We start from the raw sequence: 27,103 nt of genomic DNA, 5'->3' as shown, positions 1-27,103 counted from the left end.
TCTCTCTCTCTCTCTCTCTCTCTCTCTCTCCCCCTCCCTCCTCCACAGTTAGCTTCCTCTTCCTCTCAGCATCCCAGGGGGTGAAGTAGTTGACTCCTGGGCTGCTCACCAGAAGGCCAGCAGTGGGAAACTACTAGCCACTCTGAGGGAGACCGATGACCATGACAATCCTAAAGACAATCCCAAGGAGCCCTTCCTGCCTCCTCCTCCCCAACTCGCTCCCCTCCCCCGCACTGTACTCTTCTCTCCACAAGGAGATGACCGTCCTAGAGTATGAGCTGCATTTGTCCCATCGGCATTTCAGTGGTTTCAGATTAGGGCCTGGCCCAGGAACACATTTTTTTCAACCTATGGTATTCCATGTTAGTAGTTTCTTTTTTTCTTTTTAATTAAAAAGTTGATCTAGCAATAATTAACACAATTTTTTAAAGCAAGAAACATTTCCTTTAATTTTACTACCCGACACCATGTCATGTCTACATTTGACTTTCAGGTCTTGCCCAAGTATATGATTCTTATCTTAACCATGTAAAAAGACCATGGATTGTACATGAGGAAGTATGAAAACCCCACTGAAATCACGCTGGGCGGAGCAGAGCTTTTACAGTGCACACCCTTCCTGCTAGGTGAGCATCCAGCAATGGTCCTCAGTTAGTGCACCCGGTGGGGAGGTTCTCTCTGCTCACAGGATATTTTTTCGTAAAAGAAGTTTTGCTTGAAGCTCATTTTTTGTGATAGTCGATTTAAGAGAACAGCATGAGACTCTGAAATTTTGTTTCTTGCTGTGGGGGTAGAGAGGGAAAATGCAGCAGAAACTGTTGTCATGTTGAACACAGCTTACAGGGACAGCATCATGCTCTAAGACCCAGAATAAAACCACACCCAAGGTGAATGGGGGGCAGGGGGCGGACATGGAATGGAGACCTAATGCCCACCTGTAGGCAATTGGACCCCTCTGTGAGGGATCATGAGGAAGAGATGAGCCAGTCAGGGTGCAGTATAGCACTGATGAAGCACACCATTTTCCTCTAGCTCTTTGGTGCTTCCTTCCCCCCACTATCACGACCTCAATTCTACCTTAAAAATTGGATCAGACCAGATCATGTCTACTGTTACAGATAAGAGCCCCGCAACACAGGGAATCCAGGATAGATAAACCCCTCAGGGCCAACAAGGAGAGTAGAGATACAAGGAGGATTAGGGGAGGGTGGGGGAGAAAAGGGGATCAATCACAAGAATCAACCTAGAACCCCTCCCAGGGGGATGAATAATGGGAAAGTGGGTGAGGGGCGACTTCTTTTTATTTCCACAAATGAGGAGGGTCACGAAAAGACAGCAATTTGACCACATAGAAGAGATGAAGAAAAAAACAAGGGAGGTGCTGTCTGCCATCCAAACAGATGAGTTTGAAAAATGTTTCCAAGAATGGAATTGCAGATCTGACAAATGTATTAGGCATAATGGAGAGAACTTTGAAGGTGATAAGGTTGTTTGTAAAAAACAAACAAACTTAAATACATAGCTTTTTGGGGAAAATTTTTCTATTTTTTGGGGGGATACCCCTCATATATATATCTAAATATGAAACTTAGAGAAGAAAGCATAGGCAACTATCTTTATGACCATTGATAGGCAACTAGATATCACCCCAAAAGTAAAATACAAAGGAAAAAAAAAGAAAAACTTGAACTTCATCAAAATTAGAAACTTGACTACTGAAAATTTGCGTATCACATATCCAAGAAAGGATATCTTCTGTTTATTGAGAAAAATTTTTTTAAAGACAGAAATTAACCAAACTCTCGAAGTTTCATAATAAAAATAAATAAATCGGACAAATTATTTGATCAAATATTTCACCAAAGCAGATAGCCAGCAAATAAGCAGCTGGGAAAATACTGAGCTCCATTAATTATTAGGGAAAAACAGTAAAACCACATTGTGGTATCCACACTAATAAAAATTGGTTCAACAATTTAAAAAGTACTGTTTCAATGCAAGATGTTAATAATAGGAAAACTTTGAGAGAGGAGTAAAGGGGAGAGAGTGAGTGGGGAAACAGGGTGAAGAGAGGAAGAGAGAGAGAGAGAGAGAGAGAGAGAGAGAGAGCGAGAGCGAGAGCGAGAGCGAGAGCGAGAGCGAGAGCGAGAGCGAGAGAGAGAGAGAGAGAGAGAGAGAGAGAGAGAGAGAGAGAGAGAGAAACCAAAATAGGGACGTGTGAAAACTTACCTAACAAACGAGACTCAGTGCCACGAGGTTGATTCTGACGCATAGGGACAGAGTAGAACTGCTTGTGGGTTCCAAGACTATAACATTTTATAGGAGGAGAAAGCCTCATGTTTTTCCCAAGGAGGAGCTGGTGCTTTGGAACTGCTGACTTTGCAGTCAGGAGCCTGCTGGGTAACTCATTAAGCCTTCAGGGTTCCCACAGGAAAACTTAGTACCATTTATACTTGAGTATAAGCCGACCCGAATATCAGCCGAGGCACCTAATTTTACCACAAAAACTGCATTCAAAATGTGCTGTAAAACTCGGCTTACACATGAGTATATATGGTAACCATTTGTTGGAAGACCGCTCTCCACCGCTCTCTGACATTGATGAATATTTGTGAGCAGACACAGGGACAGTCATTGGCCTGGACTGTCTTTTCAAAGGTGTTTGAAGGGATTCTCCTTCAGGGGAGGACCAGTTTGTTTATGCCTCAGGGCAGGAAGGAAGACCTCCCTCATTGTGAGTGGGCAGAATTGAAGGTTTGTGGCAGCCTTGTGTCTAGAGCAAGCCTACTGGCCCCCTTTTCCCAACAGCATGCACTCACTTCATGTCCCTGTGTCACATTTTGGTAATTCAAGGTTTTTTTCATAATGCTATTACATACCTGAAGACTTCACACTTACTTCATAGTGACCCTGTACGGACCTATAGCCATAATGACCTTAAATTAAGGACCTTAACAGTAGAACTGCTACACAGGGGTGCCAAGCATGTTTCCCACTCCCCACCCCCCACTGACACTGACTGCGTTTTCTTTCAGTTGAGGCTCAGCTGGTGGATTCGGTTAGCCTACCAACACTTCACCCGCTCCTTTAGAAGACTCCAGTGTAGTGTCAACATAACTTTATATGCACTGGGAAACCAAATCCTGGGTGTGGCTCACTTTATTACTAGGACTTTATTATTATGAACTCAAAGCTCATAGTTTACATCAGGGTCCACTCTGTGTGGTGGAGTTGTATTCTTAGGTGTCATCGAATTGGTTCCGACCCGGAGCGCACAACAGAATGAAACACTTCCCCTTCCTGTGCCGTCTGTTCCTGTGCCTGAGCTCATTGTTGCTGCCACCGTTGGATGGATTTTGACCAATGCCTAAGGTTGGGCATCTGTCACTAGAGCATCCGACAGGCTAATTTCTCCTTCCTCTCACCCAGCCCAAGCCCTTAACTTGGGTCTTCTAGGCCCTACAAGAGCTGCCAGGTCTCCAATCTGTGGCTCTGCGTCTGCAGGGAGTAGACTGCCTCGTCTTTCTCCCACGGACCAGCTGGTATGTTCAAACCAGCAGCCTTTGAGTTTCAGCCTGATGCTTAACCTGTGAACCTGATCCCACACTTACTCTCTGCAGAATGTCATATAGTTGGAATCATATAGGCTGTGACCTTTCAGATTGGCTTCTGTCTTTTAGGTCCCTTCTTGCATTTAAGGCTCCCCTATGGTTTAAAAAAAATTTTTTTTATTGTGTGTGTATGACTTGATAAGTCATTTCTTTTTATCATTAATAATATTCTCAGAATGTACCATAGGGTTTTGTTTTTTTTTTTCTGTTGACCTATTGAAAGGCATCTTGTTTCCAGTTTTTGGTAATGCTGAATAAAACTCTGTAAATATTTGAGAGCAGGTTAATTTGTAGGCTTAAAATTAAAAAAAAATTTTATTTGGGGGAGGCTTAAAATTTTAACTTGGGCAGTTGCCAGGGGGTGTGTTTATTGGCACTTCAAACCGACCAGCTGTTCTAAGGAAGCAAGTCGCGGCTCTGCTCCCATCTTGGTGCCTTGCAGCCTCAGAAACCCTCGATGGGATTACTCAGAGTAGGAACTGAGTCTGTGGCAGTGGGTGGGGAGTTATGGATTGTAGATTATATGATAAGATTTTGTTTAGCTTTGGGAGAAACTGCCACCGTTTCGAAGTGCCTGTCCATTTTGCATTTCCATCAGCAATGATGAGAGTTCTGCTGGCTCACATATGATCAGCATTTGGTGTTTTAAATGTTTTGGATTTTAGCCATTCTAACGTTATCTAATTTCTGAAATTGACAATTCTCACTTCCTTATATCGATCGCCTCTTTGTCTGCTTATTTACTATTTGTAGACCTTCTTTGATGAGGTGTCTCAGACCTTTTGTCTCTTTTGTGATGTGTTTCCTTTTTGTTGGGTTTTAAGAGTTCTTTCTATAGCGTAGCTACAGATTCTTTATCAGGTGATGTATGATACCACACATATTATATTCCAGCCCATGGCTTGCCTTTTCCTTTTTATAAAACAGTGTCTTTTGCAGAGCACAAGTTTTGGATTTTAACGTCAGCTTTTTCTTTCGTCCATTGCGCTTTGGGTGTTGCATCTAAAAAAGTTACCACCTAACTTTCTCCTGTGTCGTGTTCCAAACATTTTACAACCATAGAGCTAAAACTGCGAAGTGTTGCACACTAAATCTGTGACCCATTTCTAATTAATTTTTTAAAAATCTATAAGGTCTGTGTATATTAATTTGACAAAGACACGTGAATGTCTAATGGTTACAATGATGTTTGTTGAAGACTTTTTTGTTAGTTTTTTTTTTTTTTGGTTAAAGATCACTTGACTATACATGTGTGATTCTATTCTGGACTCTATTCTGTTCCACTGATTTAATTCTCTGTTCTTTTGCAAATATCACAGTTTTGATTTTGATGGGTTTATAGTAAGTCTTGTGATGGGTTATGTTGGTCTTCAACTCTGTTCTTCCTTTTTCACACTTGTTGCATGTTAATTTTTCAAATAGCAATGATTTTTTCATGTTGGAAAGTAAAATAAGATTACCATAAAATCCTTATCTTTGTTAATTGTTGTTCATTTTAAAACTATCTGCGTATTCTTGCGTAATGGCTGGGTGTATGGTGTGTGTTTGTGTGAGTAACCCTTTCATTTGGTGCGATTTATGTTACAGAAAATGTTGTTAGAAGTTAAAGAGGACCTGAACAATGCTGAACCTGTCCCCAAGACTCAAACCAAAGGGAAAAGGCTTGTTATTCAGGAAGTAGAAAGCTCCGAAGATGAAGATGGAAAGGACAGAGGCAGAAAACATGAAGAAGGCAGTGAAGGTAAAAGTAAAGTATCTTTTCTAATATGGTTATGGTAAGAACTACCTTTTCATAAGATGAGCTGGCTCAGCTTTCCTGTCTACAAAGAAATTCTTAGTTTACCAAACTTCTTCTCGCTTTACTTGTAATTCCAGTAGGAATCTGGACTCATCTTTTTCTCTTATTTCCTTATTATCTATTTAGTTTATTTTAACAAAGCAGCTGTACTGCCGTGGAGTGGGTTCCCTCATCTTTCTCCCTCAGAGCAATTGGTGGGTTTGAACCAGGGCCTTTGCAGCTAGCAGCCCAGTACCTTACCCACAGCGCCATCGGGGATGCTTTCCTCTTTTCCTTCATGGGGCTTTTCTTTGAAGAGAAGGCATCCGAAAGATGAAGAGGGAAACATTAAAGAGTGTTTCAGCCAGATAGTAGATAAATTCTGGCAGCAAATATTCCTTCTTGGGATATATATTCCACTTGAAATGGTTAACCCAGTGACTTAGAGTCAAAGAAAATAATTTTGAATTTATCTGGAACAAGGGATGCAGAAACATACCTCCTGGATTCAATATGATGATTGACAATTGTTGAGCACCTACTCTGTGCCGGGTCAGGGAGCCTGAAGGAGCGTGGAAGAAAGTAGCCATTAGTGTTTCGTAGCTTCGGCTGATACACTGCCCCTCTGCCAGCTTCACTGGGGTTGGCCAGGCCCAGCGGGTTTGAAAGCCTAACAGAACCAATGGATCTACTGAGCACCTCCCCTGTGTTAGGCGTTCTTCACCTGTCCTCCTAAGGATTAGTATGAAGAAAGACTTATCGATGTATCAAAGTGTACCTTAGTTATCCTTTTTTCCTTCCTTGTGGTAAAAACACTCGTAACAAAATATTTGCCAATTCAACCCTGTTCCCATATTCTCACCTGGTGGCATTACAAATGTTTATAAGTTGTGCCACCGGTACCCCGATCCTTTCCCAAATTATTTGATCCCCATGATAGGCACACAGTGCTCCCTCAGCAATGACTCCTTTCCTTCGGCCTCCCACCGTTGGTAATAAGTAATAAGCTTTGGTCTGTGTCCTCTTGCCTATTTCTTTTTAAAAATAATTATTAGGGGCTCATACAACTCTTATCACAATCCATACATACATCAGTTGTGTAAAGCACGTTTGCACATTCATTGCCCTCATCATTCTCAAAACATTTGTTCTCCACTTAAGCCCCTGGCATCAGCTCCTCATTTTTCCCTCTCCCTTCTCGGAGCCCCTCCTCTCTCACGAATCCTTGATAATTTATAAATTATTTTGTCATATCTTACACTGTCTGACGTCTCCCTTCACCCACTTTTCTGTTGTCAGTCCCCCAGGGAAGAGGTTATATGTAGATCCCTGTAACCGGTTCCCCCTTTCCACCCCACTCTCTCTCCACCCTCCCAGTCCTCTTGCCCGTTTCAGAGAAGTGGAAATGTATTTGCCTTTGTGACTTACTTCACTCAGCATGATGTTTTCAAAGCTCATTTGTAGGGTAGCATTTATCAGGGTTTCATGCCTTTAAAAAAAATCACATTGTATCATTTTACCACACTTTCTTTATCCATTTGTCTCCTGGTAGAAGTTTGGGTTGTGTGCACTTTTTGGTAATTATGAATAATGCTGCTTAGAACGTTAGTGTACACGTTTTGGTGAGCGTGTGTGTTTTCAGTTATCTTGGGTAGATTGTTGGATTGTGGTGACTTTGTGTTTAGCTTTCCGAAGAATTGCCAAGCTGATTTCCAAAGTAATTGTACTGTTTTATATTTCACACAGTATGAGGGTTTCATTGTCTCTACACCCTTTTGAATGCTTGTCACTGCCTATCTCTTATTATAGCCAACTTATTGGGTAGAAATAGCATCTTAGGAACCCTGAGGGTGTAGTGGTTCTTCCGGCTGGGATGCACAAATTACAGCTCAGTGCCGCCTCCCAGCGACTCTATAGGACTGGGTAGAACTGCCCCTGGGTGTTTCCAAATGGGAACGCTATGGGAGGAAAAAAGCCTCATCTTTCTCCCATTGAGATGCTGGTGGGTTTGAAGTGCTAACCTTGTGGTTAGTAACCCAACAAGTAACCCACTAGCCAAATCATCCCCTGATTTTTCATTGAGGTAATTATGGTTTTAGATCCTGTCTTTGTGCATCAAAATCTGGCATTCTCACTCATGAAACACAATGGGAAAACATATTCATTAGAAATGAGATGAGAATTTGTTCAAACAGAACGTTTGGTGGTGCTAAAGTTAAATGCCTTTTAATTGTGCACTGATAATTGCTTCTGCTAAAATACTGACATAATCATCAACAAAATATTTAGACATCATTTTCATATACATCTTTCATTAACTAAAGCATCAAAATTGAAATTTTACTGTGTGCTTAAGGTTCACTTTACCCTTACAAGTGCCTATTTTATGTGAACTTCTTTGCTAAACTATTTATTCACCTCTGTGGCTTTTAAAAGTGGACATGCACCTCATTAGGAGGCTGGCTGGAGGCAGCGAAGCTGTTCACTGCCACAGGGAGTCTAGCTCTCAGGGAAACCTGGGGGGGGGGGGGCAGTTCCCTGCTGTCCTCCAGGCTAGGGCCCCTGTGCGTTAGAATGCACTAGATGGCAGGGACTTTGAGTTAGCCTGAGGTCCCAAGTGCCAATTCAGAGTGTCCGTTCTAGGGGACAGGTTTCTGTCTGTGGGCTTGAGGTTAGGCGTCCTTGTAACACCTGCAGGCACGAATACCCTGGACGTCTCCTTGTGACTTGACATCAGCCTGGGTCTGGGAGTTTCTCAGTGCAGGGACCCCAGGCCCAAAGGGCCCACCCCACTCTTGCGCCTTCGTTCTTGGGGGCCATAGCTCTCACTCCCTGAATTCAGCTTTCAATGACTTACAAATCACTTCGACTCCTTTTATTTCAAAGTTCCCCCTTCCCCAACTCCCTTGCTTTTCACAATAAGGAACTGTTTCCCTAATCTTGGGTACAATTTTTGTGCTCACCAAATTCTAGTACCTTTCTTGCCTTTTTCACTTCATTTGTTCATTACATTCTAAGTGCGAGGAAAGAAAAGCAAGAGTAAGATTTTAAGTTGAAAGGTTTTGTTAGGTCCACCTCGGTCGGTAGGATTTGATAGAGGCGGGGGGTGGGGGGGGTGGGGGAGGGGGTCGGGGAGGGAAAGAGAGGGGAGGAAAAGGGGGTAGAGAGAGAGGAGGGAGAGGTAGAGAGAGAGGAGGAGAGAGGGAGAGGGAACTGGAGAGAGAGGGAGAGGGGGAGGGAGATTCCCGTTCCGGGCTGGCTTCAGTCCGCAGCCCGAGCACGCCCTCGGGAGGCGTCGGGGGCGCGGGGGGCGGGACCCCGCGTCCGGGGACACCCCGCCGCGGCGGCCGGCTCCGGAGGTCCAGGACTACGCGGGACACCGCGGGGCCCCGCCCCCCGCCCGAGGGGGCGTGCCCGCGCGGCTTCCCCTGCGAATCCGGCCCGGCGAGCGGCGGGGCCGCGCCTCCGCGCCCGGCGCCCCTTGGGCCTCGGCGGCCGCGCCTCCCGGCGCTGCCAAAGCTCCCTGCCCGCGTCCCCTTCTCGCAGCGGCCGCGGAGTCGGCGGGCGCCGGGCGGGCTGGCGAGCCGCGCGCCATGGGCAACGTCCAGAAGAAGTTCGCGGGCGGCAGAGGCGAGGGCGGCCGGCGGACGGAGAGGGCGGCCCCGGGGCGGGAGCGGGCGCCCCGGCCGGGCGCCGACCCGCAGGGCCGCCCGCGGACCCCAGCCTCCGCGTCGCCGGGCGGCGCCTACGGGCACCCGGGTGGGGGGCGCGACCCCCGCGACCCCGCCGCCGGCCTGAAGGAGCGCGGCAACGAGCTGTTCCGAGGCGGGCAGTTCACGGAGGCTGCCCAGTGCTACTCGGAGGCGATCGCGCAGCTGGAGCCTGCAGGTGAGCAGCGCCCCCCCTTCCCCACCCCCACCCGCGACCCCCGGGCCGCGCTTCCCCGGAGCGCCGAGCCCCCGCCCCGGTGGCGCAGGCCACCCCAGCAATGACAGGGCTCCGAGTGACCGGACCGGTTGGGGGCCCGTCCCCGGGAGGCGTAGCGCGTGCCCGGCCCGGCTCCTTTGCATGCGTCCCTCCTCCTCTGTGGCAATTGCGGGACTGACCCAGCACCCCGTCGCTGCGCTGCACTGTCAGCAGTCCGGGGCACTGCAGTGCCACCCGGGCAGACGACAGCAGTCGGCTCGTAATCTCGGGGAACCGTGGATTTGCTGATGGATTTTTAACTGTCTTTCATGAAATGTGATTTTAGGAAGTGAACGTGCAGATGAGCTAAGCGTCTTATATTCCAATAGAGCAGCATGTTGCCTAAAGGGAGGACACTGCAGTGGCTGCATTCAAGACTGTACCAGGTAAACTGCACGATTCCAGGTGTGTCCGGACATGGTTACCATGTCAGTACGAGGAGTGCGATTTTTAACATCCCTGATGCTCTGCTCCAGGGTCTAATTTGACATGCGGTTCGAAGTCGTATTAATTGATGAGTAGGTCGCATCCCGAGTGTTGTCGTTTTTATGGCTACGCTGCAACTCCTACCATTTCACATCACCCTTCCCGAACAACCCAGCTCAGGGCCATCCAGTCAATTCTGACTCATAGCAACCTTTGCAGCCGGAGTAGAACTGCCCACAAAAGGTATCTGAACCCTGAAAGTCTTTGCTGCATGGAAACCTCATCTTTTGTGGAGCCCCGAGTCCTTTTGAGTTGCTGGACCTTAGGGTTAGTCCTCTAAGGCCACCAAGCAAAGCAAACACAGCCTTAGAGCTGATGCTGCAGGGTAGATCTGCCCCTTGAGTTACAGGCAGTCTCTGCCCGCTGAGCTGGCCAGCGGGGTTTAAACTGCCGCCTTGCAGATCACAGTTCACCTCCTAGTCCACTTCACCATCAGGGCTTCTTAGTACTGCTTTCTCCTGTGACATCAGAATAACTTTCCCTATGTAGTATATTTCCGAGACTGTTTTCAAACAGGCATTGCTGTTTGTCTTCTAGATCCTCAAAAATGTCATCACCTTGGCCCTCAAACAAGCTTTCTGCTCCCACCTAATCCACTGCACCAATTCCTTACAGTCAGCTCCCCAAGTTCTGGGCCGTTGCCCAAGTTGCCTTGCTTTCTTGAATGCCCTGGGGATGTCTTGCATTTTCAGTATCTGCTTCCCTGGCCATCCTAGCCAGAGGAAGATCCCCGGTTTTTGCCCATCTGTCATACTTACACACTGTGGGTGCTGTGTTATCCACTGAATGGATTTTAAGCTTCTGGAAGGCAGAAACCATGTCTTCTACAACTTCATACCCTCGAAGCACGACACCCACCCATGGGACTCAATAGATTATATAGTGCGATAAGTGAATGTGTTTACTTGAGTGAAAGTATTGTTTTCTTTTGCCATTGTCTGCTTCAGAGACCCTTTGGCAAAAAGTAACTGGCTACACATCTGAAAATAAGTCATACTCTGGTTTGACCAATACAGTTCTGGTTTAGTCTGGCTGTCTGGTATTATTATCACCCTCAGAGGCCCTAGTGTGAGGGCAACAAATTATGTAGTAAGCCCGTTTTATAAGGTGAATAATTTGCTATCTTTTCCCATTGGCTGTATCATCGTATCGGTGTAGGTCAACCCTTGCTAGCTGTAGCTGTGGAGGAGCCCTGGTGGTGGAGTGGATTAGGTGTGGGGATGTGATCCTCAAGGTTAGAAGTTCAAAACCACCAGCTGCACTGCTGGAGAAAGACGGGGCTTTCTACTCTTGTAAAGAGTTGTCTTATGATTTGTAAGTCTCCCCCCCATAACATTTTTACTAACAAAATAAAAATAAGAGTGATAGTCTTGGGAATCCACAGGGATAATTCTACACTGTCTTATGGGATTTCTATGCATCGGCATTGACTCGATAGCCAGGAGTGAGTTATTTGTGTGGGACACAAGGCCTGGAGAACCTCTGGGATCTGTGCCAGTTTTATACTTAAATTCAAAGTAGTTTTATATTCACTGTACCCGACTCTCGACCCCAAAGGCCATTTTCAGGATTTCGTATGCTGTCTGATGTCCGTAACTGTAGATCAGCAATGAGAGGAGTAATTGGTAAACACTGGGCTTTTGTTTTTCTTTCATTTTTTCTTCCCCTGCAAGAGCCCGTCCTGGTACTTTTACCCCTGCCCATAATAAAGAACAAGAGCTTGCGCATTTGGAGGGCACCAGGACTTTATGGTTTGCAGCTCAGAACCTTTCAGTTCATGTCTGGTTCTAATATAAATACTGCCCTACAGTTTTGTCTTAGGTTCTTCCGGAGTGATTGAGTTTTGAAATCTTCAGTTAAGGCAGAGAGCCCTGGTGGCGTAGTGGGGTTGCTAACCCCAAGGTCATTAGTTCGAACCTACCAGCCACTCCACAGGAGAAAGATGAGGCTTCCTGTTCCCATAAAGATTTGTCCTTCCGATGACCGTATGTATAGCTGAACAAACCACTGCGGGGCCTGCTCCACCCTCGTAACCTGCGTGTGAGCCCACTGTCGCAACTGCTGTGTGGACTCATCTTGTCAAGGGTCGTCTTGTTTTTCACTGTCCTCCTCCTTCACCAAGCGTGATGTCCTTCTCCAGGAACTGCTCTCTCCTGATAAGCATTTAGAGCCTCTGAAGCCCAGGGAACAAGCAGTTCTGCTTTGCCCTCGAGGGTCGCTATGAGTCGGAATTAACTCCATGGCAGTAGATTAGGGGGTTCGTTAAAATTTGGGGCCTGTCAATTTAGGGCTGCTGTAGAGCTGTGGACTCACTTGATACTTCAATGAGAGCATTTGAGGAGCCGACATACTACTTAAAATTCCTCACATCTCACTGAAGACCCAGGAGGTTGTCTGAGATCGGCCAGAGGCCCAGCTGCTTGCTGTCCCAGGAGCCTGGAGTGGGGCTTGCCCTGGGAAGTAGTAAGAGAAGGCCTGTGAGGAGGCTTAGGGCTTGGGAGAGTTACAGGTGGGGAGGCAGGGCATGCTTAACCTGGGTCTGCAGAGAGACCACCTTCTTAGATGTTTTCATCAGTGTCCACTATCTGAGTCCCAATGTGAGGGCATCCGTGATTTTGCTCAAGCTTGCCTTCATGCCAGAGAAGCCATGGGGTGCTTTTGAGGACATTTTGAAATCTTGATGTTTTCAAACACCATGAATTAGGAATAATGAGCGGGAATCGGCAATCTGTGAATCTTCCCCCTACTTAGTCTCTGCCATCAAGTAATTCCAACTCACGGTGACCCTGTAGGACAGGGTAGAACTGCCCTGTGGGTTTCCAGAACTGTTACTCTTTACTGATCAGTTGATGGTTTTGAACTGCTGTCCTTGTGGTTAGCAGCTCAACACGTGACGTCAGGTAGGACTATAGCTTCACCTCCCAAAGATGCCATGCATTTTGAAGGTAGCTTATTTTGGAGTTTTGTTTCTTTGAAGCTAATTCTGCTTGTTCCTTTGGAGAGTTGTGCCCCGTGAATGTTTCAGAGCTGGCAAATGGCAGCAGGAGTCAAATGTCTAAAAAGAAAACAGGGAGGCAAAATTTCCAGTAAAGGGGGAGGGGAAAGTACAAGTGAAAATGACTTTTGGTGTAGTGTCAGGGAAAAACAACTCATTTGATTTCAAATGTATGAGCTCCTGGGACCCTCTCTTTGGCACACTGGTATTCCCGGGCGGGGGGAAGGGGGTGTGTTTGAGGCATCACTAGTCTGAGTACACGGTGTTTCTTGGAAGACGCTTTAAGCCCCGCACCCCGTCCTCACCACACTATCCCATGTCTCTGTTTCAGACTTCCAGATGACACATGGAAAGGGGTTAGGATGCCTAACCTCAAGTATGCGTCATCTCACCAGGTGTAGACTCGAGATTGGGGCAGGTCCAACTTGAGTAGGTAACGGGCAGCGTGGGTGTTGGAAGTCTGCGGGGAATAGAGGGAGGCAAGTGGCTGAAAGGGACAGGTCTCTCACTTCTCTGTTAGGGGGTCATAGTCCCTAAACGTCATAGTTAGGTGCTACTGACCCCATGTGACAGAGTGGAGTATAGGGTTTTCTAAGCTAGAATCTACATAGAACTCATCACTGGTCTTCCTCCCATGGGGCTGCTGGGGGGAGTCTGACTGTCAACCTTTCAGTTACCAACAGAGCACTTAAACTTTATGCCGCCAGGTGTCTTCCTCAAACCCCAAGCTAAGCTCCAGTTAAAGCAGGGGTACAGCCAATGGATCCCGGTACTCAAGATCATTGCTGTTTTTGTTTGATTTTTTAATATTTAATTGTACTCTAGATATACATTTACATAGCCAGTTAATTTCCAGTCAGGCTCTTGACAAATTGTTTTGTGACATTGGTTGAGATCCCTGTGGCAGGGCTGTCCCCATTTCCATCCGTCCAGTCTCTTAGGCCCTTTCCCACCCCCCATTTCTCAGCTTTGCTTTTGGACAGCTGGTTGTTCTGGAGGAGAACACGTTCCCGCGGGTGGGGGTGGTTATTGTCTAGGCCAGTCTATCATTGTCTGAAAGGTTGTCTCCGCGAGTGGCTTCAGGTTCAAGTCAGAAGTCTGCCGTAGGCCAGTAGTCTGAGACCAGCAAGCCTTGTCATTTTTATGAATTTGAATGTGGTTACGTTTTTCCTACACTTGTAACTGGGAACCTCCATTGTGACCCTGGGCAGAAGGATTAGGAGTAGTAGCTGGGCAACATCTAGTGCCTCTGGCTGCGGTTTGGAGGGGCTGTGCCTCATGTGGCTGTTAGCCCTTTGGATGAATTGCTTCCTTGAGTCTTCAGTTTGCTCCATTCTCCTTTGCTGCAGACAGGAAGAGACCAATGATTTTACCTTGATCGCTGCTGGCAAGCTTTTAAGACCCCAGATCATCCTATTAGGATGTAGGACGTTATCTTTATGAACTATGTTATGCCAGTTGATGTAGGTGTCCCCTGAGGGACATGTTCCTAAGCTTTCAAGCCCAGTGGCTCAGTCCCATGAAGTGTTTGGCTCTGTATTAGAGGTGTCCCTAATGGTGCCCCTGTGTGCTCTGTTTTATATATGTAAACATATATGTAGAAATGTCCACAGCCAGACCTATATGTGCATTTGAGTGTACTTCTGTATGGTCTCCCACATCTGTTTAGTGCACACACCTCCCTTTTTATCCATTCACACATTGTCGTTCATGATTTCTCTGGCACGACTGTGGGTGTTTTGGAATTTACCCAAATTGTATGTTGTTCTTGCAGACCTTGTTTCTGTGTCTTCCTTCACCATTGGCCACTTTATGCTGGCTTCATTATTAGTCTGGGAACTTTAGAGAAACAAATCCGCAGAAACTCCTGTATAAGAGAGAGTTTTATATAAAGGTTAAGAGCACATCAAGAAAACATCCCAACCCAGTGATACCCAAGCCCACAAGTCCTATATTAACCCATATGTCCGACACCAATCCACAAAGTCCTCCTCCATCTCACAAAACACACACTATGATGCTGACTTCAGGAGGAAAACCAAATCAGTGAGTGTGTAAGCATCTCAGCGCTGGCAGGGATCTCCATACGGCTGCTCCAGCACTCAGGGTTGCATCGGGGTAGGTTCATGCAGCTTCTCCTGTGGGATGTCTGGCAGAACGTGAGCCTTGCCAGCTGAAGCAGGGAACTGGCTAAGGTGGCTGCACCCTGGTCCAATCATCACAACGCAAGAGACCCGAGAACTAGCAAGGTGAGGCTCACGGAGCCATTTATCCCTCCACCCTTCAATTACTCCCACATGTGTTTATCGGCCAAGTTGGCACAATAAACTTTAACTGTCTCATGTACATTGTGTGAGTCTGTAGTGTTGAAATATTTTTGTTTGATTTTTCATTGTGTTTTCCTTAAGTCGCATACATTGATGACAGAAGTAACACAGGCTCATGGTAGAGACATTTTAAGACCCAGTACAGCACCACGAAGCTACTCAGAGTCACTTACAGTGCTAACACCTAGGCAGAACCCGACTGGTTATTTTCCAGGGAAATGGTACTAGGGAGAGTTGGTCACTGTTTGTAGGCGAGCTTGCGAGGCAATACGTGCCAGGTCTCCAGACCCCCTGCTGTGGGTCGGAGCGACTTGAGGGCCCCCCACCCCCGCCCAGTGGAGTTGATGACACAGGGTTGTGAATGAGCCAGAGGGCAGATGGCTCCCTTGTCATCTTTTGCAGTTTTATTATATCGGGGGCCTCAGAAGGCTCGTGGGGAATCCCATGGTTTTCATAGTCTTTCCATGAACGTGTTAGAGCCCTGCCCTCGGCAGCGAGGCAGAAAGAATGTAGGCTGGGAAGGCCATGGCGCGACGGTCCCTCTCACAGGCTTGTCGAGGGCCTCTCGGGGCTCACGTGTGGATCTAGTTTGAGACACTGGGAATATCGGGGTGCACAGGACAGAGTGGCTTTTGTGGAGGGGTCATTCAAAATAACTGAAGCTCCAGGCAGGGGGCTCGGTGCGCCTCGGTTTCCTCCCCTGGAGCACGAGCTCCTGGCAGGTTTCATGGTGAGATTTGCTCCTACCCCCCCCCCCCCCCCCCCGTCAGAGTCCTCACAGATAGGGCCGGACCCCAGATTGCTGGGACAGTTGGGACAAGTGTAGCTACTCCGTGCTCGCTCATGCTTTCCCCGGAGCAACTCACAGACTTGATGGGATTCACCTGTACTCCCAAGTTCGCAAGCCGGCAAGCTCCGGTGCAGAGCATCTGGTGTGGGTGTTGGCTGGGGTTTACGTAGACAGTATGCCTCCATAGGATCTCTCCAGGGGGCATATGTGTACAGCTTCAGTGAAGTTCTTCTATTTTTTAAATCATTGTATTGGGGGCTCAGCCAACTCTTATCACAATCCATCCATCCATCCATTGTGTCAAGCACATTTGTATATTCGTTGCCCTCATCATTCTCAAAACATTTGCTCTCCACTTAAGCCCCTGGCATCAGCTCCTCATTTTCCCCCCTCCCTCCCTGCTCCCCGTCCCTCATGAGCCCTTGATAGTTTATAAATTATTATTTTGTCATATCTTACACTGTCCGACGTCTCCCTTCAGTGAAGTTCCTTCAGACCCAAGAGTGCAGTGGCCTCTGTTCATAGAATACAGTCTTTGGACGGGGCGCTTTATTTCTGATCTCGCTGGGCACTTGATGCCACGAGGTGCTTTGCAGCTGCTGTTCTGAACCAGGGCTGTCAAACTGGCGGCCCACTGGCTGCATGTAACCCCTGAGGTAATTTTTTGTGGCCTGTGATGCTCTGAAATAAAATGAAAATAGAAAAAATTTGTTATGAAGAAAATAGTGCTTAGGGGAGATGGAGGCAGTACCGTACACACAATTCCCTTGTGAGCCCTTTAACTACTGAAGACGAGTCTACGCGTGGCCCAGTGCCTTTCCCGGGGTCCTGTGGATGTGTATAAACGTGCTGACTCAGTTCCGGCGACGTTTGGAAGCCATGTGTCTGCCACTCTCAGTGTCACGTAATGTAAACAGATTCCACGAGCAAAAAGGTTGAGAAGAGCACTCTGGGTGATGAATCACACCCAGCGGCCGCGCTCGTCCACACTCTTAGAGGGACGCCATTACATGCATTTGTGCATCACGTTTGTCAGCTGCCCAACATTCTGTGTTTTTTATTAGTTACTTTGTCATGTTTTCTGGTCACAACATAAGAGGTAAGTGAAAACAAACAGGAGGAAAGTGCTGGCAAGTTTTGGGGGGAAAATAGTAATTTTAGTCTTATAAATACATTAAATAAAATAAATATTTAAATAAAAGCAATTATAGACAACAAATATACATATGTTCTGGACACAATGGATGTATGTATGGGTTGTGATCAGAATTATACGAGGCCCCCAATAAAATGAATTAAAAAAAAGAAAAAGGAGAGTCCTGGACGAGATGGATTCACACTGGTTTCAACAATAGGCACAAGTATAGGAAGAACACTTGTGAGGATGGTGCAGGAGCAGGCAGGGTTTCATTCTGTTGTGGACAAGCTCAATATGGGTTATGGGTTGGAACTGAGTTGATAGTGCCTAACAACAACAACATACTGATTTATGTTAAGTGACCATATTATAATTAACTGAATATATATTTTAAGTTGGCTAGCAATATTTTTTTGCCTTGAATGATTTTTATCTATAAGTAAAAGTTATACTTTCAGATATAACCCCTGTAATTTCACAAAGTGCTGTTTAGAATTGGCAATGAAAATTCCATTATTTCCCAGAGAATTCCAAAGATTTTGAAATTCATTTTAAATACTCTTCTGTCAATACTGCTTTATCTACATTAATAAAATTATTATACTTAAAATAAATAAAACAAAAGCAATTATATAGTGTTTCAATTATCCATATCCCTGAATCTTCACTTCAAAATATAAATTTGACAAAATTTGTAAATGTGATGTGGCCCGCGTGAGTCTTGCCTGTTGCACCAAATGGCCCGCGTTTTAACTGAGTTTGACACCCCTGTTCTAAAGTAAAACAAAGCACAGCTCCCTGAAAACCATCTTCAGCGATCCTGGAAACTCGGTCTAGCTAAAGGAATGCCAGAGGGAAGCCGGGCCCAGAAGACATCCCTGTCTGTTGAAGGCCCTTCTCCCGCTCGCTGGTCCAGATTTGAAGCCCACCTTTTCAGCAAGTGAAGCGTACTGTTTTTTTTCCATACTAAGCTGTATTAAATTTGAGCAAACCAACCTTTCCAAATCAAGTCAAGCTCTTACTTGGCTTTCTGCACTCAGGTGCCTAATTAAATACACAGGTGCAAGCCAGGCTTCTCTCATTAGTCCAGCAGTAACAAGCTTCTGTTGAAAGTCGGCTCCATGATTGGGCCACTGCCGGGTTCTTCCGGGGCATAAGGAATACCCGGGTGCTCCTGGCACCAAGGGCCTGGGTACTGCCCTGCCTGCTTGGCATGTACCAGCTGTTTTGGGTGAAATAGCAGGTGTGTACCCATTTGAGAGTCTTTTGTGGCTCGGAAACTCAGAGTGGCCGGTCCACTCTTCCTAGAGGGTGGTAAGGGTCGCTGTGAGTCGGCATCGACTCAATAGCAGCGAGTTTGGTGTTTTTGGTTTTTACGTGGCCCAAATGGTTGAGCATTCAACCACTAGTGGAAAGATTGACAGTTCAAACCCACCAAGAGGTCCAGGCCTGGCATCCGGAAGTCCACAGGCCTGAAAATCCTACTCAGGCGTCCCGCTTTGCCCCAGTGGCATGGCCACGCATCCGAGTCCACACCACGGCTCGAGACACTGCGGCCCGCACCGCGTGCAATGTGGAGGAGTCGTCTGCCGCAGGGAAGTCACTGGTACCGTCTCTGTCTCCTTCAGGGCTCTGGAGCTGCAGCCGTTCTCAGTCAAGCCTCTTCTGCGAAGAGCAATGGCCTATGAAACTTTAGAGCAGTACCGGCAAGCCTATGTGGACTACAAAACGGTGTTGCAAGTCGACTGTGGGATCCAGGTCGCCAATGACAGTATTAACAGGTAAACTCGCCCGACACAGCCATGGAGGGAGATTGTTTTTCCCTCACCCTCCTTCAAAAGGATGCCCGTGTGTCATAGACATGTCCGTGCTCGCGTTCACTTAAGCGACTGCCTGCCTGCCTTCCACACCATGTCCACGTGCACTCCCTCTGTAACTTAACTTCTGGTGATCCCTTAGTCCAGAGGTTCTCCACCTTCCTCAGGCCACGACCCTTTCATACAGTTCCTCATGTGGTGCTGACCCCCAACCATAAAATGATCTACTTCATCACTGTCATTTTGCTACTGTGATGAATCGGAGGACCCCTGTGAAAGGGCCGTTGGACCCCTATTTTGAATTGTCCTCACGCCACTTAACCTGTTTGCTCTCTGGAGCGTCATTTCCACTCAGTGGCGTGACGTAGAGTTTACCTCGCCCTGGTGTATCTGAGGAGCCCCGTGGTTAAGTGGGCCATGCCTTGGGCTGCTGACCAGGAAATCAATAGTTCAAAACCAGCAGCCACTCTGAGGGAGAAAGAGGCGACTTTCTGCTGTAGTCTGGGAAACCCACAGGGGCAGTTCTACCCTGTCTTAGTGGGTCGCTGTGAGTTGGAAGCCTCCTGATGGCAGTGCGTTTGAAGTGTGGCTTGTATCTGGTGCTCAAAACACACACATTTACGTTAGTGTTTGTGACTGTCTGTGGAATCAGGAAGGTTTATTCTTCCATTGGTGTCATAAATCAGGATTCATTGCAGCATTAGATCCAAACGTGTAAACCTCCTTCTGAACTGTTGCAGGTGCTCACTGGCACTGCGTCTGCTGCGGAAGCGCCGCTGTCTCCCCTCAGGAGCAGGAGTAGGCTCTCTGCTGGGATGGGTGTGAATTCAGAAAGTCGGAATAGCAAGGAATTTGGATCCAGTTGATACAATGACCTGTTTACACTGAGTGACAATGGGGAGGCAGGAATTTTCAGACTTTAGAATTTCTGGTCAGGTGGCTCTTGGAAATTACTCGATGGATTCCCTTTCTGGTTCTGTCTGATACTACCTGCTCCCATTTGGCCCAGGGCGTGGCCTCAGCTGTCTATGTGCTGTATATACTGTGGTCCACTGCCCCCACCCCCCAGTAAAAAGGACAAAGAGGGGGAAAGGCCTGCATGGTCTCTGTGGCAAGCAAAATCTGGAGAACTCAGCGTAAGTGAGATGTCAGACACTAAGGTGAGTCACAGAGGGCTCGAGCTACCTTTGCCTGTGACCTGTCATCGCAGAGATGGGATTCCTCACACTGAATTGGCATTTCAGTTCAAGAAACTGGGGGGTGGTTGGGTGTCAGATTGGTATGGGCCGTCATTGTGTACAGCCTCAAAAACCCTGCACTGGGGTGCTGGGACTTGGACTGGCTCCGAGGTAGTCAGTGTGATTTCGTCGGTCTTGTAATAGTAGCAGACTACAATATTCCATTCCTCCATCTAGGAACGTAGGTGCATTCTTTTAGAGATGGGGGAAAACACAGGGTAAGATCATCACAACCACATGTAAATGGTTTAGCAAAAGGCACCGTCGGCTGCAGGGCAGCTAAGCTTCCTCAGCTATCTTGGTCAGTCTTGTACATTTATTCTCAATGTCTGTGATCCATTCAATACTTGTATATTGGGGGGAGAGAGCATTTCTTTTAGGGTTCTCAAATTTTAGTTTCATATTTCACGTTAGACATTATGCTAGATACATACTTTCTCAACTTCAGAAATAATCTTAATTTTTTTCTTTTAACTAAAAATAAAATGATTTCAAGTTTCCTGATCTGTGGCAGCTTTTGGAATCTGTTTTAATGTATGTGCGGCTGCTCAGGACTATATATTTTCTATGAGGATGTACACATTTGCAAAGCATTCATGAATCTCACCCTTGATATTGACCTTCAGTGGGCTTGCATGATCAATAACGGAAATTCCTTCTCTTGTTTAGAATTACAAGACTTTTAACGGATCTGGATGGACTTACTTGGCGAGAGAAGCTGCCACCCATCCCGTCGGTGCCTACTTCTATGCAGGTGCGGGCATGGCACCCTGCAGCAGAGACTTCCTTGGCCCAAGTGGGTGATAGCCTTCACCAGGCAGGCATCCCAGGTACGGACGCCTGAGCTTGTTTCTCCTGCGGCTCCCGGGAGGTGCGTGTGTGCGTGTGTGTGTGTAAGGAGGATTAGACCATCTGGTCTGTGTGTGTGTGGTAAAGGAGGATTAGAGCATCCGGTCTGTCATCAGACCCGTGCTGGACTTCCTCTTCGCTTCGTACACAGTCTTTTTGTTTGATCCCCCTGGAGACCATGGTTTATTTGTGGTAAATGCCATTAGTCATGCACACAGCTTTACCCCGAAGCTCACTCCTCAACACTTGTCTTAGAAACAGGTGACAATTGGAGGAAGACAAAGAAAATCAGTCATTTTCAATCCTTGAATAAGGAATGTTCTCTGCCTTTGAGGCTCTCTGACCTTGGGGTATCTGTCACCTTCTGTCCCAGCACATAGGGAAACTCAGGAAGTTCAGATGCTTCCTCACTCCTGTACGCAGGGCTTGTTTTCTCGATAACAGGAACTTGTTCTCCTTGGAATAAACCAGGCACCACGTGGCCGTCCAGGTGCATGGGGCGCGTGGAGAAGCGGGTGTGCAGAGTACACAGTCTTAAGAAGTTGCTTCGCATCTCCAGTGCTTCCTGTCCGTGGCAGGGGGGAAATACCGAGAGCCATCTCCTGCGGTTACCGTCAGGGGTCAACGGAGATAAGCCTGTAAAACACCTAGCACTTCCGGTGGCCTTGTAAGCCCAGTAACCAGTTGTTGCCAGGCCAACTCCGATTCACGGCCACCACGTGTGTCTTAGAATCGAACTTTGCTCCCGAGGGTTTCCAGAGGCGGAATTTTCTTTGTGAAGTCTTATCACCTGGGCTTCTTTTTTTAAGGTGCTACCGGTTGAACTTGAACTGCCAACTTAAGGTAGCAGGGTTATAAGGAGGCTGAAAATGGAATGAAACGATAATGGAATTCTGCTCTAAGCAGTTTGAAGCCCCCTTACATAAGAATAAGAAGTAACGTGACTGATGTGCTTAAAGTACACACATAAACACACACACACACATATATATACACAACATAAGTTTGTACTAGGGACCCGCCTACTGTATATCTCGTTTATCTCAGTTCCCACAGTGCCTACCTTACTACTTGATGCATAGTAAATGTTTTAAGAACTCTTGTTTTGTGAACTGGAAGGCCAGTGAGGCCTTGTTTCTCTGCCTGGTTTCTTCAGCAACATCTCAAGTTAGACTCCCTCCAGAAGAGTCCCCGAGGCTCCTGAGCCATGATATCCCCCAAATGGCTAGTGTCAGACCCTCGCCCCCTCGTGCTTTAGACAAAGGAGGCATGCCCCATCTGCCAGTGCTTTGGGTGCTACAGCACTACACCTGGCAGTGCAGTGGGTTACACATTGGCCTACTGACCGTGAGCTCAGCAGTTTGAAACCGCCTGCTGCTCCCAGGGAGAAAGACAAGGCATTCTACTCCCGAAAAGAGCTGCCCTCTTGGTAACCCACCACAGCAGTTCTGCCCTATCCTTCAGACCACTGTAAGTCAGCTTGACTCGAGGGCAAGGAGAGGACCATCATGACAGCCCCTCGTTTTCAAGAGTCCACTATGAGTGGGGCTTGGCTCCAAGTATTTCCTGCATTCAGAGCTGCTGTTTATTGTTAAGCACATGCCATCCATGCTATAGACATGTGATAGAAAAATCAGAAGCACTCGTTTTAGCAGCTCTTTTTGGGACATTTTTTCTATTCATATTTGCTTGCTAATTATTGGTGAGAGTGGATACCAAACTCACTGCTGTCTGGTTGATGCTAACTCAGTGATCTCGTGGGACAGCATAGAACTGCCCCAGAGGGTGGGGGATTTCACTGTGGCCTGGGAGAAGGCTTACAGAGCAAAGTGGTTTTCTATCCAACAGTTTACACGTACGTTGTAACAGCAGCTGCAGCAGCACCCTCTCTGCTCCCTGTGTCCACTCACCCTTCTGTCCTGCCCTGCCTGCCCGCCCGCCGAGCTTGGTTTGGGTGCAGATCCTGCCCCTTTGGTCTCATATGGTTACTTGTCTGTCGTTTGAGTAAAGGGTGTTTGAACCCAGGTTTGGAGAGTCGAAGGGCTCAGTTCTCGACCAGTCTCTATCAGCCTGGTCTTTTTAAATTAATTTTTCCCCTTGTTTTTTTTATAATTCTGCATTTTGTTGTGCATTTTTCTCTCACTCGGTCAAGACCTTCGACTGTCATGGTTAAAATGGTGGGTCATGGTAGCTGGGCGTCTTCTCCTTCGTGCTTCTCAGCCTTCTTGAGACCGCCACCCTTTCATACAGTTCCTCATGTGGTGACCCCCCAACCATAAAATGATTTTTATTGCTACTTCATCACTGTCATTTTGCTACTGTTAGGAATCAGGTGACCCTGCGAAAGAGTCGTTCGACCCCCAAAGGGGTTGTGACCCACAGGTGGAGAACCACTGGGCTAGTTCTTGTCTTACTGTAGAGGAGGTTGTGACTTCCATGGCCTGTTTGTCCCTTGGACTACTGTCCTCCCTTGAATCTCTGATTTTTTTCTCACTCTTGGATGACCACTCACTAGCTTTTAAGACGCCCGGCGCTACTCACCACAGGCGAAGGCTGAGCCTTCCCTTTGCGAGCTGCGTTAGGCCAGCCGCCTTAGCTGGCCTTGAGACTGTGCTCCTGAGACGCTGCCCAGTGACTCAAGTGTTTTCTTCACATTGGCCCCTGTTTGCTTTCGTCTTGTACATACGTGGATGTATTTAAAGCACATATCTGTACACATGCCAAACCAATAGATGGCTATGGGTGCAGTCCATTTCATCTACCCAAACCTGTTTAGCTTGATGTCCTCCTCTGCATCTGCGTGTAGAGTGTTATTGCTGGTACTGCAGGGCTGTGTGTGTCACAACATTGCTCCCTGTCGCCTGCGACGCTCTAGCGTCTCTCGGTATCTTCCTTCCCTCAGTGGTGGCGCGCTGACTGTAGGCTGCCTTTCCTTTCTCCCAAATGGCGACAGGTCCCCATCTAGTTAGAGATTTCATCTCCTCTTCTTCTCCATCCCTGGTGACCAGAACAGAAGGGTTCTGTCTGTGGATAAACCTTTCTTTGACTTCTTACAACGGTGGACTCATAATTATTTGTCCTTGGGTGATGGACAGGTGTCACTCGGTCAGGCCCTCCAGGCTCTGCCACATTACGAAGTGCTTGCATTGTGCGCACGCGCCCTCGGTGCCATCGGGAGGGACGCTGTGGAGAACGGAGGCACACAAGCCTGCTCACGCTCCAGCTCTGATTCGCTAGGGCAGGGGTTCTCCGCCTTCCTCAGGCTGCGACCCTTTCATACACTTCGTGACCCACCAGCCATAACATTATTTTTGTCGCTGCTTAGTCACTGTCATTTTTCTACTGTTATGAATCGTTTGACCCCAAGAGGTCGCGATCCACAGGTTGAGAACCGCTGCTCTAGGGTCTGTACCCAGAAGTGGCAGGACCGGAACAAGTGGTATTTCTATTTCCAGTTTCTTAATGAAGTGCCGCACCACTTTCCACGGTGCTGGACCATTTTGCAGTCCTGCCAGTAGTGTCTCTGAGACTCGAGCTCTGTCTTTTGAACTTTGGTGTTAGGGTTGGGTAAGAGAGAGGATGCCTCATCGTGTTTGGGGATTTGCATCTCTAATGGCTGATGCTCATGAGCATTTCTTCATGTGCTGGTTGGCCTCCCGAATGTTTTTGGTGATGTGTCTGTTCATGTCCATTTTAAATTGGTTTGCCTTTGTATTGTTGAGGTGTTAAAGTTGTGTCGAAATTTTGGAGATTAGTTCCTTGTTAGATATGCCATTGCCAAAAAGGTTCCCCACCAGTTTGTAGGTTTGCGCTCACTTGGCTGGAGAAGTCTTGGGAGGTGTGTAAGTGCTTCCTCTCTGGGGTCCCGCTGTCTGGGTTGCCATCTGCTGCTTGTGCACTCCTGGTTACATTTGATCGTGTGTTTACCCCTACTTTTTATTTGATCATCTTTTCACTTTTTTATTTAGGTCTTCTGATCCATCTTGAGTTAGTTTGTATAAGCTGTGAGGTATGGATCTTATTTCATTTTCCTGCAAATGGATATCCAGTTTTGCCAGCGAATGGATTTTGGCCCTTTGTGAAAGATCAGCTGTCCATAGTTGGATGGATTTATTTCTGGGTTCTCAGTTCAGCTCCATTTGTCTGTGAGTCTGTCAGTGTACCCGACTGTTTGACAGCCGTGGCTGTATAGTGGGTTCTGAGATTCAGAAGTGTGTGGTCTGCTTTATTCTTGTTCATTAGTCCTTTTCTTCTCTGGGGTCGTTTTCTTCCTGTAGTTAGTGTTGTGACTTACTTGATAGAGTTATCCTAGCCGTGATCTTTGTAACTCTTAGTAACTGAGTGAGTAGGCCCATACAGATTGGGCATATTTTCTCATTTCCTGGTGGGTCTGACGAGGAAAAGGCAGGAGCATGGGGGGGTGGGGGGTGCTGATAGAATTATATGGCTCACTTGTGAGTGATGGCGAACAGGGTTGATTTTGACTGTTCAGAAATGCAGCTCTAACCTGGAATTGGCCAGTTTGCTGTCCTGCTGCGTATAAAAGCGGTCATTGCACAAACAGGAAGTGGGGATCTCGTTACCATCAAAACTGAAGATCCAGGACAGGAGTGATCCCCGCACATTGCATTTTCTCAGTGTAGGCTCTGGAAGCTTTCATACCAGAGTTGCCACAGAGGACCAGCAGCAGCAGCAGCAGCAGCAGCACTAAGAGCCAGAGCATGAGACGCAAGTAGTGATGTGCTTTGGCAGGAGGCTGGCTTACAGAGTGAGCCGCCTTGAGGCCCTTCATAGGAGAACTAGGCTTGTTGACTCACCTAGCTGAGATGGTTGAATCTTTGGGCAGAATGGGGAGCCTTCTGGAGCTTTAGCAGCAGCACTAAAAGAACTTTGAAACATTGCTCGAGCCAAAGGCCATTGTAACCGAGAGGCCAAAGACCAGAGAGCTGCCTCTCTGTGCTGAGAAGAGGCTGGGCCGACTGGAAGAGCTGTGTCCTGAGCATTTCTGATCCCGAATCATAACTTTGCTGATTTCCATGAGAAACCCCGTCCCTGTGAGGGTGGTCTGTGCGTTCTGAGTGCCCATTGCAGTGGACCATGGCCTCCAGCTGAGGATGCGTGAGCGCTGCTGAAGGGACGAGCGGTGTCGCAATTGGTCAGCAGGTGGAGGGAGGGTGGAGGCATGCCTGACCGCAGCTCCCTGGAATCCACCTGGGGCTGGTGATGGTGGTGAGGGTGCTTCTCTTTTAAACCTGCCTGAGACCTCAAAGGAGACAGACACCATTTTCGTACAAGTGAACCTGTGGACTCTTTTTTCCCCCTTGTCGTTAAAAAATGTGTGTGTGTGTATTTTTAATACGATATTGGACTCTATTGGCAAAGATTTGATGGAGAATTTTTGCATATGCTCATGAAGGATTTTGGTCTAAGTTTCTTTTTTTAGTGTTGCCCGGGTAGCTTTGATATCAAGGTTATACTTGCTTCAGAAAATGCACTTGGGAGTATCCCATCGTTTTCTTGGTTCTGGAAGACTTTGAGTAGACTGGTGGGCAGCCTTTTCTGTTAATGTGTGGTGGACATCTCCAGAGGAGATGTCTGGGCTAGGGTTTTTGTTTTGTTTTATGTTAGGAGTTTTTTTTGATGACCCATTTAATTTGTGTGGGTGTGAGTGGGTGGGTGGATGGTGTCTGTTTAAATTATCTGCTTCAGTCTGTGTTAGCTTGGGTAGGTTGTGTGTGTTAGAAATTGCCCTTTTGGGGCTAGGTTTTTAATTAGCCGGAGTATTCTTCATTGTATTCTGTTATTATACTGGGTATTTTTGTTACTTCTGTTGTGATGTCATCCTTCCTTATCTGTATTAATTTGCATCTTCTCTTTTTCCCCCTTTGGTTTGATGGTGGGTTGTCAACTATATTAATTTTTCTAAAGAACCATGTTCTAGTTTTATTTATTTCAGTTTACATTTCATTTATTTCTGCTCTAATCTTGATGATTTCCTTTCTTGATACTGTAGGCTTTTAAAATATATATACATATTATGATTTGGATGGACTCTAGAGCTCTTTGGCTGCCCTTTTTCTGATAATTGGAGTTCCTGGGTTAAAATATT

At 47.0% G+C, this 27,103-nt stretch overlaps 1 protein-coding gene across 1 annotated transcript in view; it reads left to right on the top strand.

The window, feature by feature from the left end:
- SPAG1 (sperm associated antigen 1) overlaps positions 1-27,103 on the top strand; it is a 75,069-nt gene that overhangs the window by 34,812 nt on the left and 13,154 nt on the right. Inside the window, exons 9-13 of the mRNA XM_075550602.1 lie at positions 5,199-5,358; positions 8,935-9,276; positions 9,641-9,740; positions 18,719-18,871; positions 20,815-20,975. Of these exons, the coding sequence (XP_075406717.1) occupies positions 5,199-5,358; positions 8,935-9,276; positions 9,641-9,740; positions 18,719-18,871; positions 20,815-20,975 (916 nt within the window). The remainder of the gene's footprint in view (positions 1-5,198; positions 5,359-8,934; positions 9,277-9,640; positions 9,741-18,718; positions 18,872-20,814; positions 20,976-27,103) is intronic.

The sequence above is a fragment of the Tenrec ecaudatus genome, chromosome 5 (assembly GCF_050624435.1).
Source record: "Tenrec ecaudatus isolate mTenEca1 chromosome 5, mTenEca1.hap1, whole genome shotgun sequence".
NCBI classification, from domain to species: domain Eukaryota; kingdom Metazoa; phylum Chordata; class Mammalia; order Afrosoricida; family Tenrecidae; genus Tenrec; species Tenrec ecaudatus.
Note: the sequence above shows the minus strand (reverse complement) of the source record. Positions and strands in the feature narration are given on the sequence as shown.